Source organism: Otolemur garnettii, unplaced genomic scaffold (assembly GCF_000181295.1).
Source record: "Otolemur garnettii isolate 467f Iridium unplaced genomic scaffold, OtoGar3 scaffold00064, whole genome shotgun sequence".
In the NCBI taxonomy this organism is placed as follows: Eukaryota; Metazoa; Chordata; class Mammalia; order Primates; family Galagidae; genus Otolemur; species Otolemur garnettii.
This window is the reverse complement of record NW_003852459.1, coordinates 8370632-8383978: the sequence shown is the minus strand read 5'-3', so window position 1 is coordinate 8383978 and position 13347 is coordinate 8370632. Positions and strand designations below refer to the sequence as shown.

Below are 13347 nucleotides of genomic sequence, written 5' to 3'. Positions count from 1 at the left end.
ATTAGTTGTGTAATGTTTAACTTCTAAGATCTCATAATATCATTAATAACAGTGACAATCCCCCATGTCTTGCAGAGGTACAGTGAAGATTAAACAGGAGGTTACAAGAAAAATACTCAGTGGAATCTCCAGCACATTGGAACATGCTGGTTTCCATCCATATTCACTTCTAATACAGCTACACTTAACCTCACATGAGTAATTTCATTTGATATATGTCAATTATCACAACATTAGCCCCTGACCAGGAATGTCACATTTAATATAAGACTGACAGCAATTCTTAAGCCCTTACACTCAGGCCACAGTGTTATGGAAAGAAGGAATTCTGAGTTGCTTGTAGTCTGGATTTAGAGTAACTAGTATCATTTTCTTTTTTGTGGTTTTTTTGCCTTGTACCTTGTATTTTTAATGGGCAATAAGAAAAAAATAAAATAATTTGACATTTCTACATAGACCAGGATATAGGAACCTGTGTAAAACTTTCAGTTTTCCCATTTTTGGAGAATTTTTTTGTAAATGAGGTTTCACTATGTCTCGAACTCCTGGCCTCAAGTGTCTCCCACCTCAGGCTCCTAAAACTCTAAGATTACAGGTGTAATCTACTGCACCCCACCACGTTTCTCTCCTTTTCTTTAGTGATTTTTTTTCTCATCATAAAATTGTACAAAGCTTAAAAATTTCAAAGTGTGTAGATAATTTAGAATCTATGAAAACAAGGTGTTGGGTGGCGCCTGTGGCTCAGTGGGGAAGGGCGCCAGCCTCATATATGGAGGGTGGCAGGTTCCAACCAGCCCCAGACAAACTGCAATAAAAAAAATAGCCGGGTGTTGTGGCAGGCGCCTATAGTCTCAGCTACTTTGGAGGCTGAGGCAAGAGAATCGCCTAAGCTCAGGAGTTGGAGGTTGTTGTGAGCTGTGATGCCACAGCACTCTGCTGAGGGTGATAAAGTGAGACTCTATCTCTTAAAAAAAAAAAAAAAGAAAGAAAGAAAACAATGTGTCATGCCTTTCAGTCATCGGTGTATAGCCATCAATTTAGAAATGCAAAATAAATGATAGTTCAAGGTGTGTATAGATGACAGTATACATGTGTATATGTATACATGTGTATAATGTATGTGTATACACATACAGATATGACTGAGTATCCTCAATAATAAAGAAAACACAAAGTAAAGAACAGTAATGATACAGACCTCACTTAGGAACAGTATAAAGACCCAGATTCTTACACTTGACCGTGGATCAAGGGTACCAGGAAAGAAAACAAGAAAAGAAAAAATATTCTGCATCTCACCCTCTTAACTATTAAATCTCTGAAGAAGTCACTTGGAAAACTTGAGTTTTATGTAATTTTTGATCCTGCATAACAGCAATAAAAATCCAGATTGTATTCTCTTCCAAATTTCAAACACATTAATCTGTTTTCAAAATTGTTAATGGTCATTTGAAAGAACTGCGTATCATTTATGCAGAAACTCGCCTCAGCCAAATATCCTTTTCCAGTGAAGAGACTAACAATGAACGATGAATCTCCTCTGCTAAGCCATGATTTAGGGATAGTGTTCAAAACATTTTTTTTTACCACACCTACGGTGAATCTTACAAGGGTACATGTGAAATTTACTAAGTGTAGAATATAAATGTCTTAACACAATAATAAGAAAATGCCATGAAGGCTATGTTGACCAGTTTGATGAAAACATTTCAAATTGTATGTAAAACCAGCACATTGTACCCCATGATTGCATTAATGTACACAGTTAGCTATGATTTAATTTTAAAAAGTTTTATTTTAAGAAAAAAAAAACAGGAACCCTTTTAAAATTTTAGCAGAAAGCTAAGCCATTTGAAAGAAATGGAGAAAATTTCTGTCACCATACTCTGACCCACTTAAGACTTTCTGTTTTATTTTGGTTATAAACTAAGTATTACAGAAAGCGGCAAAGGTTACAATAAATGGAAATGAGGGCTTCCGATGGACACTCCGACCCCACCGCTGGGAACTGGGATGGCAACCACCACTTACGGTCAAGAGGAGGCCTCACGTTATAGAAGTTGATGTTCTTGGCAAATGCCCAGTTTTCTGAGAAGACGAAGATCTGGATGGCAGCTACAGCTAGGGCATGGCAGGGAAGTAGCATTCTGATCCTGCGTTGTGGACGGTTCAAACACACATATCTGCAGTGAAAAGATATCAGATGATATTTTACACATCAATGGGAGCGTGATTTGCTTCTGCTCAAAAAGCTCCATTACTCAGATACATTTAATCAGCTATGTGTTGTGTAGGGCCAGTGCCTGTGAGTAAACAACAATCTTGTCGATCAGATGAAGCATAAGTAATTACTGCCTTCTGCTGGTCAGACCTCGGCACTAGCCAGGTGAGTTCCAGCAGGAACTAGTGGCCTTTCAGGTTCAGGAGGAAAAAGCATCCAGAAGTGGCCTGCTGGGCTCCCTTCCACCGTGCCTGAGGCTAGCTGGTTTCCCTCCTGCTAGTCACCCGGTCTCTGTAACCCGCCTCCCTGTGAGGCATGTTCAACTGAAGTTACTGGACCAGCCATCTGTCAGGTCCATTCCCTGAGTCAACATTTGCATTTGATAAATTCTGCAACTCCTTCTCAAAACCTGCGAGAAACACTGAAAGTGGGAACAGTGGGAAGGACAGTGGGGAAAGGAGTAAGAAGTCTGAGAAATTAACTCCCTGACAGATCGCAGAGCACACACGTGTTAACAAGAGAGACAAGTCCCTGGGAAATGCCAGCCCCACCTGTTTCTGTTCCACCAGGGGCAAGGAGAAGCTGCCGGGAGATTCTAGAGGAAAGAGAATCAAAGTCTGAAAAGATGGAAGTAGATAATGTTAGTCCTGGTCCACAAATACCTCCTGCTGCGTTCAGACTTTACTGTAGGCAGGGATGAAACTTAGTGAGATGACAGACACACACACAGCACTTGGGAAAAGACAGGATATCTTAAGGCCCATAGGTTCTATCCCCTAGAGCAGTGGTTCTCAACCTTCCTAACGCCACAATGTATTTTCATTGTTAAAAAGGGGTTGCGACCCACAGGTTGAGAACCGCTGCCCTAGAGGCAGACCTGGTCACAAGAAAATCTATATTTTCATCACTGGCAGGTTCTGTTGACAAGGGAGGGGGAGGCCTTAGCAGCAGCAGAAGGTAACTTAGAGTCCAAAGACTTTGGTGCAGGTGGCAGCTCTGCTGCTTATTACCTGCCTGAGCTTGGACAAGCTCTTTAAACTCTGCTAAGCTCAACTTCTTCATCTGTAAAGAGGCTTAATAATAATAACATGTGCTGCCTACACATTTCGGTAAATATGAGGATCAAACACAGACTCAGGGTCGTCATAGGATTGTGTACATAAAAGTGCTCATAACACATAGAAGTTCTATGAAAATGTTGGAATATTAGAGTTTAATATACCGGCTGCATTCATTTTCCTCTTGCTGAATCAAATGAACTCAGTGGATTTAGGGAATTTTTCAAAGAAAAAAGGTTTGATCTCTGCACATATGAGCATAATCCTTCACAAGGACTTTTTTTTTTATTCATTCCAGGCTAATAATGCATAGAGTCTAGGGGTTTTCTTCCCCCTCTTGTGTTGTGAGAATATTGGTTTTATGCATATGGCTAATGACGTCTACCTAAGGAGATGGAAATGAATATTAGACAAAAAGTAGACACAACATATCACCCCTACAGAGGATGTTGGCAACTGATAGAACTAAATTGCTAAGGAAGTATTTAGTGTAAAAAAAAAAAAAAAGGAGTAAGTTTCAAAAACAGATATATTTCCCTCCCCACCCCGAGCTCATTTTAAAAACAAAGATTGACCTTTCATAGTTATCAGATTGCTAAATTCTATTCTTTTTTTTTTGAGACAGAGTTTCACTTTGACACCCTTGGTAGAGTGCTGTGGCATCACAGCTCACAAAGCAACCTCAAACTCTCAGGCTTAAGCGATTCTCTTGCCTCAGCCTCCTGAGTAGCTGGGACTACAGGTGCCCAACACAACAGCCAGCTATTTTTTGTTGCAGTCGTCATTGTCATTTAGATGGCCCAGGCCGGGTTCGAACCCGCCACCCTCAGTGTATGTGGCTGGCACCGTAACCACTGTGCTACAGGCACTGAGCCCTAAATTCCATTCTTATCTTCTTTCTGAAAAAAGTGGATATTTAGCCAATAATATTATTCCTTACAGTCAAGTGGTTATACAGATACAAACTCTGCTTCTCCTATTCATTCTCTGAGGTGGTCTGTTCCCTAGTCATTACTTTTCTGTAGACAAGGCCTGGATACTCCTTCTGTACACCAGTGTAGACCCTTTCTGTGGGGAAGACTAATCCCTTTTTTACAAATCTCACAATGACTGTGTTCTAATATAGCAATCCACAATTGTTCCAGGAATACAGAGATACAGCCTAAGACTTTAGTTTTTAGAATCGTGTTGTCAACATTCAAATCCCTTTTTTACTACTAAGCAACTATTGCTCCTTAGACAAGTTGCTGAAACCTTCCAAGCCTCAGCTTCCCCATCTGTAGAACAGGAAGAAGGCAGTATCTACCTCACAGTTTTCAAGTGAGGACCCAGTGACTCAGAGTACATGAAGCGCTCAGCTGGAGCTGAGCACATAGTGAAGACTGTGTTTACTGAGCATTTTCAACTTGTAGTAAAGAGTGTTGGCTCAGTCACCTGCTTCCAAACCTGCTATTAGGTGCAAGTTCCTTAACTTCTGTGTACCATGATTTTTGCATCTGTAAAATGGGAATAATAATAATACATACTTTATGGGATTATAGGAATTAAATTAGTTAATGAATAAAAAGCACTTGAATTATCTATTAGCTATATGCCTGGAATTTTGCTAATCAAAACATTTACTATTATTTTGAAAAAAAAACAAAAATGCCCAGTTTGGAATCACAAGTCAAAAATCCCTGTTTTTTCTTCATGTAATCTCAGTGTGGGACAAAAACCCATTCATTCGTTCAACAAGTCATTATTGACACCTAGTCTGTAACTGTCATTGTTATCACCAACAAGGTCTTTTCTGTCATGTAAATTGCATTTTAGGAGGTGAAGACAGCCACTACACATGGAGAAAACATCATTTTAGATAGTCATAAATTTGTGAAGGAAATCCAGTAAGGGGCCGTGTTTGTGAATGAGAGGAGCTACAGATATGGTGACCCTAGTACCGATCTCTGAGTAGGTGAAGTTTGAAGAAGTGAGTGGAATGCTGAGAAAGAATTAGTTATGCAGAGAATCAAGAGAAAAGCAACCCAACCCCTAAGGTGGGAAGAAGGTTGCCTCCCGGGGCAACTCAAAAGCAGCCAGGGTTGACTGGAACATGCACAGGGCAGAGAACAGACATAGTCAGGAATCACACAGGCCACAGCAAGGATTTGGGGTCTAGGAAAATCACAAAATTGTTTAATTTAGATTACCTACTTTGAAAAATACCAAGACTGCTTTGTCTCTGTAGAGTAATTAGTCCCAAATTCCTAGCCTTTTCCAGCTCCTGGAATAAAGAAAAACAAATAATAGTGAATATAGAGGAATATAAAATTCAGATATGCCACAAAAGTTTCTGTGAATAAATAAATGAATGAATGGCTAATAGATAGCTTACAAATGAGTGAACGGACAACAAAGTCAAGGATTAGACTTTGGGGTTTCTCCATCCCTCAAAACTGCAGTATAGGGACCACAGTATCATTATCATTGTACAAGTAAGGAAATAGTGGTTCAAAGACAATATATGTAAAGATCCTAGAGCACTGCCCAGGACATAGTATTCCCTCAAAAAAATTCCACTGGGTATACTCAAGCCTACTACACTTGAAAACAAATAAAAAGTAAGCCAAATGAATGCTGCATCCACATACACAAAATATATTTTCATTTTGTTTTTAACTAAAACAGCATAGCTTTATTCTATCAAAATTCTCCAAAACTGCAAAGGTTTTAACCTGTCAAATGAGGAAGGCGCTGAATAAAAATGTCTTACATTTCCAGAGCACACTTTATAATCCATTACCATATACTGCTTCTTCCCAAGCACCTATATCTATCTCTATCTATTCTTCAGCGTTTAGGTTTGTGTTAACATGACTGTTTTATTTTTCACAAGCAAAAGGCATTAGGATAATGAAAAAGTAAATGACTGACTATAGTAGCTGAGAGTTGTTTTACATTTGGAATCATTTCACGGAGACTCTGAACTAAGAATTATCTGCTGAGACTCTGCTGAATAGGCTGTCGCTGCAGTCTTTGTGGTAGAACAAGGTTGCAACAGAGCGTATATTTTGTTCCAGAGGGAAAACAAATCATTAATATGAGTTAGACTAAACCATTCGGGTTATTTTCTCCAAAGCCATCATATAGAGCAGGGTTATGTCTCCATATGAGGGAGCGAGTGACCTATGAGCTTCCTAAGGTTATTTGTAAAACTATGTATCTAGACTTATTTTCCCTCTGGGTGGAATATCCTATCACAACCTGAGACCAACATGATGCTTAAGAATGGCTGCTTACTGTTTCAGAATACACCAGTAATAATTTGACTTCCTATGACTTAGCTGTTTTTATATTTTGACACTGTAAGAAAAAGTTCCTAGGTATCTGGTCCATACTCAACCTCACGGGGAGCTCAAAACCTCCTTCAGACAGAGCTTATTACCTTCCTCCATCTTTTCCTCATAGTGGCTCTGGTCAAAGATCCCTCACCTATGGTGTCGGTCTTCCCTGTGCTTTATGAGTCCAATCTTTGGAAGACATATTAATGCTTGCTTCAGAGAGCAAAGTGTTCTCTGTCAGGACCAGAAAGGGATTTCTGCAAGGCGTATTAACAGGGATACAGTGGGGATGGACGACCAGCAGGCATTCCGGAGATTGGCAGGTAGCCAGATTTGCAAATTTAATAAACTCCACCTGAGACGTCAGCCCACTATTACCTAAACTAAAGGACTTACATGCCACTTGGTCCAGAAGTGTGACTATCTGCTAGTTCTGAGCCCTGGTAACCATCTCATCCTACATGTGGCATTTACACTTCCATGGAAAACACAGAAAATTGGTGGGGGTCTTTGGGAAATAGCACATCTTTAACATCATACACTCTTTTGAAGGAGGAAATGACCTGTAATTTTTAAATATATTTTTTATATTCCCCAGGCTCAGCACATGGTAAATACTTTAGAACCAACAGCTTTAGATACGATCCGTAAGGAGTGTGTTTTCTTAGCAAATTAGACAAAGGTTGTGGGCAGTAAGGAGTTGGAAGAGTGTCCAAAGATGATAAAGAAATGATGGATCCCAAAAGAGATGTGAAAAAGAAGAGACCAAACAGAGGTGGTAAGTACCGGCATTTCCTGCCTAATGGCTACAGATAAGTCAGCAAGCACCAGGCCAACTTCAACTGCCAATCAAACAGACGAAATAGACAACGTAAGGAAGGCAGCTCTGCTCAGTCCAACGTGCCCTCAACACTCCCTTCACACCTTCCCGCAGGCACCACTTATCTCGCAGTCAGACACTTTCATGACAGTCTTTAATAGGCCTGACTTTCCTGGTAAAAAACTGGAAGGTAAAGCGGAAATTCAAAATGAGTGCTGAAATTTTACACAGAAAGAATGGAATGGATGAAAAACCTCCTCTCATGAGGGAAACTTTGTTTGCCAGAGAAGTTTACCCTCCGCACTAAGGGTTGTGATCCTTGCTCCTGGCTGTTAAGTCAGGTTGACAAAAGGCGATATTCTGATTCCCGTCACACTGAGGAAGAGCGTGCGTGTCCGTTTCTAACCTTCCCTGGACACTGACAACTCAGTTTCTGAGCCTTCATCTTCCACCTTCTCTCATAGGTTCTCTATTTTTCATACACGGAGTGTTCTTTTTCCCTCCGAATTTAAATAGGAATTATTTTAATTTTGAGGCTATTTAATCTAGTATCTACATGCCTGAAGCAGAATACAAGAGAGAAGTTGAGTTTATGACCAATCAGTCATCTCAATCTGAAAAACAGAGACTCTCTCTAGAGCACAACACCCTTTACTCTTAGATAACCACATTCAACAGGGAAAAATAGAATCACGATTCAGCCTTCCTTACAGCTTGTCCAGATCTTGAAAGTAGCATAGTTATAAGTCATGCATTTATACCAGGTATTGTTCAAGCATTTAGTGTACAATAGTAAATGAGGGAGACACAGTCACTGTACTCTCGTAAATTATTGGTACCAGTCAATATGACCCACTGGCAAAATGTGATGACGAGATTTAATCCAATCATCTTTGAGAGGAGGAATAATAATGGGCTTTAGATTTAGAAAGCCCTAGAATAAAATTCTAATTCTACATCTAATCAGGTGATCACAGAGTTAAAAAGCATTGTGCCATTTATTTGCCAATAAGAAAAAGTGAGGCTTAGGGATGTGAAGATAACTATTCTAAATTGTGCAGATTGAGTGTAATTACCCAAGTGAAGAACCTTTTACGAGATGGAGTTCAAGAAATCTTACGTGCCTGCGTCCCCCATCTCTCCCTCCTTCAGATCGAGGGATAAAATTGTCCGACTTCAATCTGTACCAGTTGGACCAAATCAGGCAAACAGTATTAAGTTCTATGCACTAATTTCTTAAGAAGATTTAGAAATTCTCTATAGCAACCAAGGGGGAAGTTAGAATGAATGGCCACCAAGGTCCCTTCCTCTTCTAATAGTCTATGATTTTTATGGAAGGAGATTAATAAAGAATTACAGTTATTCTATAAAAAGTCATAAAGGCAATACATTATTCCCATAATATGTCAGATTTCTGCTGCACTGCTTTAAAGAGTACAAACTTAACAAAAAATCTCATCAAGCACAGGATCAAAAATGAGTATCTCCAAGCATAATGCTGTGCACATTTTGCAATGCCCAAGACAGAAGCCTTCTCTACTATTAATGCATGCAACCTGATCAAAGAGAATGTGTAACAGCACTGATGTTAAAATAATTTCATTATGCAAATCCATGTTAAATCTAATCATGAATTAATACAGGCCCATAAGTGCATAATTGAGGTAGAGAAATAGTGTAATCAATTTTAAAGACATCTTTTTAAATGTGATTCAAATTTTAAGAAAAAGCTAAAAGACACTTCTAAGGTAATAGCTTTTCAGCTGCATTTTTTTGTCAAAGACCTGATTTCACATCCTCTTTGAGGATGCTTTCATGACACTGGAGGGGTAAGATGGTGAACTCCACACAAACAAGATTTATTTTAAAAGATGAGATGTTTAGCAATTAATGCAGTCCCATTAAAAAGAATCAAGATTGATTTGTCTTTTTTTATCTAACTATTTGGACAAATGACAGGAACCTAATAAAAATGTGTTGGTTAAATTTGAGAACATCCTTCACATAGGTGGAATAATTTTTTACCCACTTGGCTTCCATCAACAGTTTTTAGGACGCTTATGCCAAAGCACTTGCACACCAAGCCTCTTTAAAATACTGACTAAAAACCACTCTGGATAAGAAGGTAGTAAGAACCAAGCCCCTCCTTAAACAGAGCACAGCTGTGTGTGACCCTTCGTACTTCCTCGAAGCCACGGGAGGCACGGGGGGCACATTCATTCTCACTATCTGAGAAAAGGAAACTCTTTCTGACACTTAATTCTCAACTTAATGAGAGTCTTGTGAGTTATCACATAGAGGGCACCAACCAACATGTGGATAATGCCCCAAATTGGTTTTGAAGAGCTCTAGATGCATCCATCTTTTGCCCATTTCTTGAAAAAAGCTTTGGACATAATATTGAATGGTAATTCTATAGAGATACTTCTGCTATCAGGTAGGTAAATGAAGGATTTGGTTTTCTTTTCCATGAGAGAAGGATTCTTTATAGCTGAGCTAAAGAGAGAACTGGACAGAAGTTCTGCAGGGGAGCTGCAGGCCCACAGGTGGTGGGTGCTATTATGGGCAATGCCACTTGTAGAACTCCAGGGACTGGAAGTGAGCGGCAACCTGGCTAGGCATGGAGGACAGTGCTTTTATGTTCCATTTTCTTGCTTGCTTTACTGAACTCCTTTCTTTTAATAACCAATCAGAGCTGTCATAAAAGAAATCGAGGCTGAAATGTGTGACAGCTGGCTAAGGATCCATTGCTCTATATTTGTTGAGGGGAGGAGTACGCTATGCCAAGAATGCACCCCTAGTACATGCCATTTGGAACTTCATTGAGGAAATTCAGCATTCAGGGTCACTTGGTGTAAGAGGATGGCTACCTTTTTTGACTTTGGTTAGTCTCAGCTGACTCAGAAAACAATGATTATACAAAATTAAGTGTTCATACAGATGAGTTTCTTATTAGAATTTCTGTACGTGTACGTACATATGGATATGTATATTTATGCGTATACACAGATATACACACACATTTTACTGAAGAAATTAATTGCTTAATTGCTATGTGTCCTAGAACTCTATTTAAGAGACTCTATTTTCCATCCTCTCAGCTGCTTTCGGTACCCACACAGGTATCTTGCAACTGACAGAGATGTAGGGTGCAGGATTGTTACTGGGCATTTGTCCTGTCTTCTTTCTTCTGTTCTAGGGTTTTATGTCACTGACCGTTGTTTATAAAGCCCCCCCCATCAGCTTTATTCTTCATTCTACACTAAAAATGTAATATACAAGTAAATAGCATTTAGAAACAGAATATCATTTTGTAGAATATCACTTTGAAACAGAAAGGCATTTAAAAACTAGCAATAAACTGCCTGCTATGGCAAAAGAATATCATGCTGACTTTTGCAGAGTCACAAAATCCAGAACAGATTATTCAAAGAACTCTCTGGAAGTTGACAAGCTTATAAAAGCAATCCTAATAAAAAATTTCTGCATTCTGCATATATAACAAAGTTACAGTGTGTCACTTGCTCTATAAATTGTCACTATTACCTCTTAGAACAGAAAAAAATGTACATATACAAAGATATGTATGTGCATAATTTTGTATTTGCAGAGGAAACTATAAAATTATGTACATTATATAGTGTTTTAATTGCAACATGAAGAACTACATTAAATTGTTCACGTTATGTACAGTTCATGATCCCACAAGGGTAAAGTTGAGTATAAATGCTGCCTAGTAAAATGCGGGGCAGAGGTGCCCTTTGTAGGCTCTTAGCCCTGGGTGCAAATTCTGGCTCTGTCCTGGATCTGTTACCTCTGATTGCTTTATTGTTCAGAGACTTAGTTTCCAATTAGTAAAAGAGAGATATTAAGTGCCCATTTTGTTTTATCACTGTCATTTTACTTTTCCCTTTATTAAATCATATCTGTGTACATTAATGCATTTATGGGGTACAATGTGCTGATTTGATATACCATGTAGAATGCTTACATTAAACCGATTAACATAACTGTCTCCTTGCGTACTTAATTGCTGTGGTAAGACATTTATACTCTATGCTTAATAGTTTTGAAATATACCATTGCATTATGCACATTAGGTAAGGTCCCACCAAAAACCCTCCCTCCCCCCTTACGAGCCAAGTTGTTTGGGACTTAAAGGACAACAAATGGTAAGTCCCTACCTGCTGCCATTTTTGTCAATTATTAAATTAACTAGGAAGCTAAATGCAGAGATTTCATGTTCCTGTATGGACAACCATATTGGCCAGAATCAGTAAGGTCATACAATAGCTGAGTTCTCAAATTCTACAATTATCTGAGCACATATGGAAAGCAGGATGTAAGATTCCTCTGAAGATCAATTTTTCAAAAACTAGTCTAGAATATACGTGGAAACAATATTTTGGCCTCACTAGAGAATTTCCATTTATCAGATTTCCAAGAAATTTATATTTTTTGCGTAACATGCAATCATTCTCTACTATTTGTTTTTTAAAGTCCTAGGCTCTGTGCTTTCAGAGGTATCAGTGTTCCATTGCGTTCAGTATGTGTTGCATCCTACTTTAAAGACCCAGTGAAATATTTCACATTCACAAAACCTCTCCACGTCTACTCCAGCCCATGATTTAGTCTCTAAACTGAAAAAAAGTGCGTTGTGGATGCAGGATGTACTTCTTTGCTTAGCACTAGGTTGGGCAGAGAAGTTCTCGTCCATGCTTGGAGACGGGCTGAAAGTCTCCAAGTGATTACAGACCTCAGACACTTGTAGGCACTGGCAATTTAAAACATAGATTTTTTTTCATCTTTTGTATCTTAGAGTACCCACTTCTATTGTTCATTTACCATTTGATTATACATTTAATGAACAATCTTTTAACAGTCTTGGAGATTGTGAGAACTCCACTGTCAGCCACCAGAGGTCTGCCCAACTGGCCTAGTGAATTGGTGTGTGGTTCAACATGTACTATGTTAGGCCTAAAATATGTTACAACCACACAATCTCCCCACGCTATCCCAGTCAGTGGAAGGCAAGGGCACTGTGCTGGGCTTTACACTCTGTCCCTCTAGAGCCACCCTCTAACCCTCTCCACCTTGCCCGAACCCCAAGAAGCAGAGCCATAAAAGCCACTCACACAGTTCCCTCTCCACTGGCTTTCTGTTTGGCTTGGCCAATAGCAGGTGCTTACATGCTAGAAGGTGGAGAGACAGTGAGGCTGGGCGTTCATTCCCTGGCTCCCTCCCTGTTAGGCTGTCATCACATCCTGCAGCCCCTAATAAGGGGCCCCCCTCCACAGCCACCATCTCCCGGATCTTGGTAACCACGTTCTCCTCTGTTCCTTTAGGCCTATGTTACAATGTAGTGGAAATGGCTCTTCCCTGTTGCTGACTCTGGCACCGTCCATGAATCTAGTCCACACCCTACGGAACATACCCTTTTACTAACTCTCTCAGATAGCAGCAGTTTGATTATGCCATCTCGTTCCTGCCAGGCCACAACTAAGCCTTGAATCCAGCCTTGAAACACCAGGAAAAGAGCCACTCTGCACCACAATGTCATGACCCATGGGTATAACAGCTAGTCCAGGGACAGCTGCACTGAGTAAACAGGAGCCTCTTTACTACTGAAGTGTGAGTTATAGGAAACTAACAAACCAACCAGGGTATGAAGAGAGATGACATTAGTAAGAAGAGACAGTAATGACACTAGACGCTGGCTGGAGAATATTTGATAGTGTTGTGCAAAGTCACAACCTCACCATAATTTGGCTTTTTCTGCTTCTATCACCTCTGAAGCTCATCACTAAAGAAGCAGTGAGATGGGCAAGCCTTTTACTGATTCTTGAACTTCAGTAAAAGGCTTGAGAAACATGAATACATAGTCATGGACATAGCACTGAAGCCCCCTAGGGATATAGTAGATTCTGG

General features: G+C 39.6%; 1 protein-coding gene across 1 annotated transcript in view; it reads right to left on the bottom strand.

Moving 5' to 3' along the window:
- LYPD6B (LY6/PLAUR domain containing 6B) overlaps positions 1-2164 on the bottom strand; it is an 8435-nt gene extending 6271 nt beyond the window's left edge. Inside the window, exon 1 of the mRNA XM_012807119.2 lies at positions 2032-2164. Within this exon, the coding sequence (XP_012662573.1) occupies positions 2032-2146 (115 nt within the window). The 5' untranslated portion in view covers positions 2147-2164. The remainder of the gene's footprint in view (positions 1-2031) is intronic.
- Positions 2165-13347: the final 11183 nt, after the last annotated feature.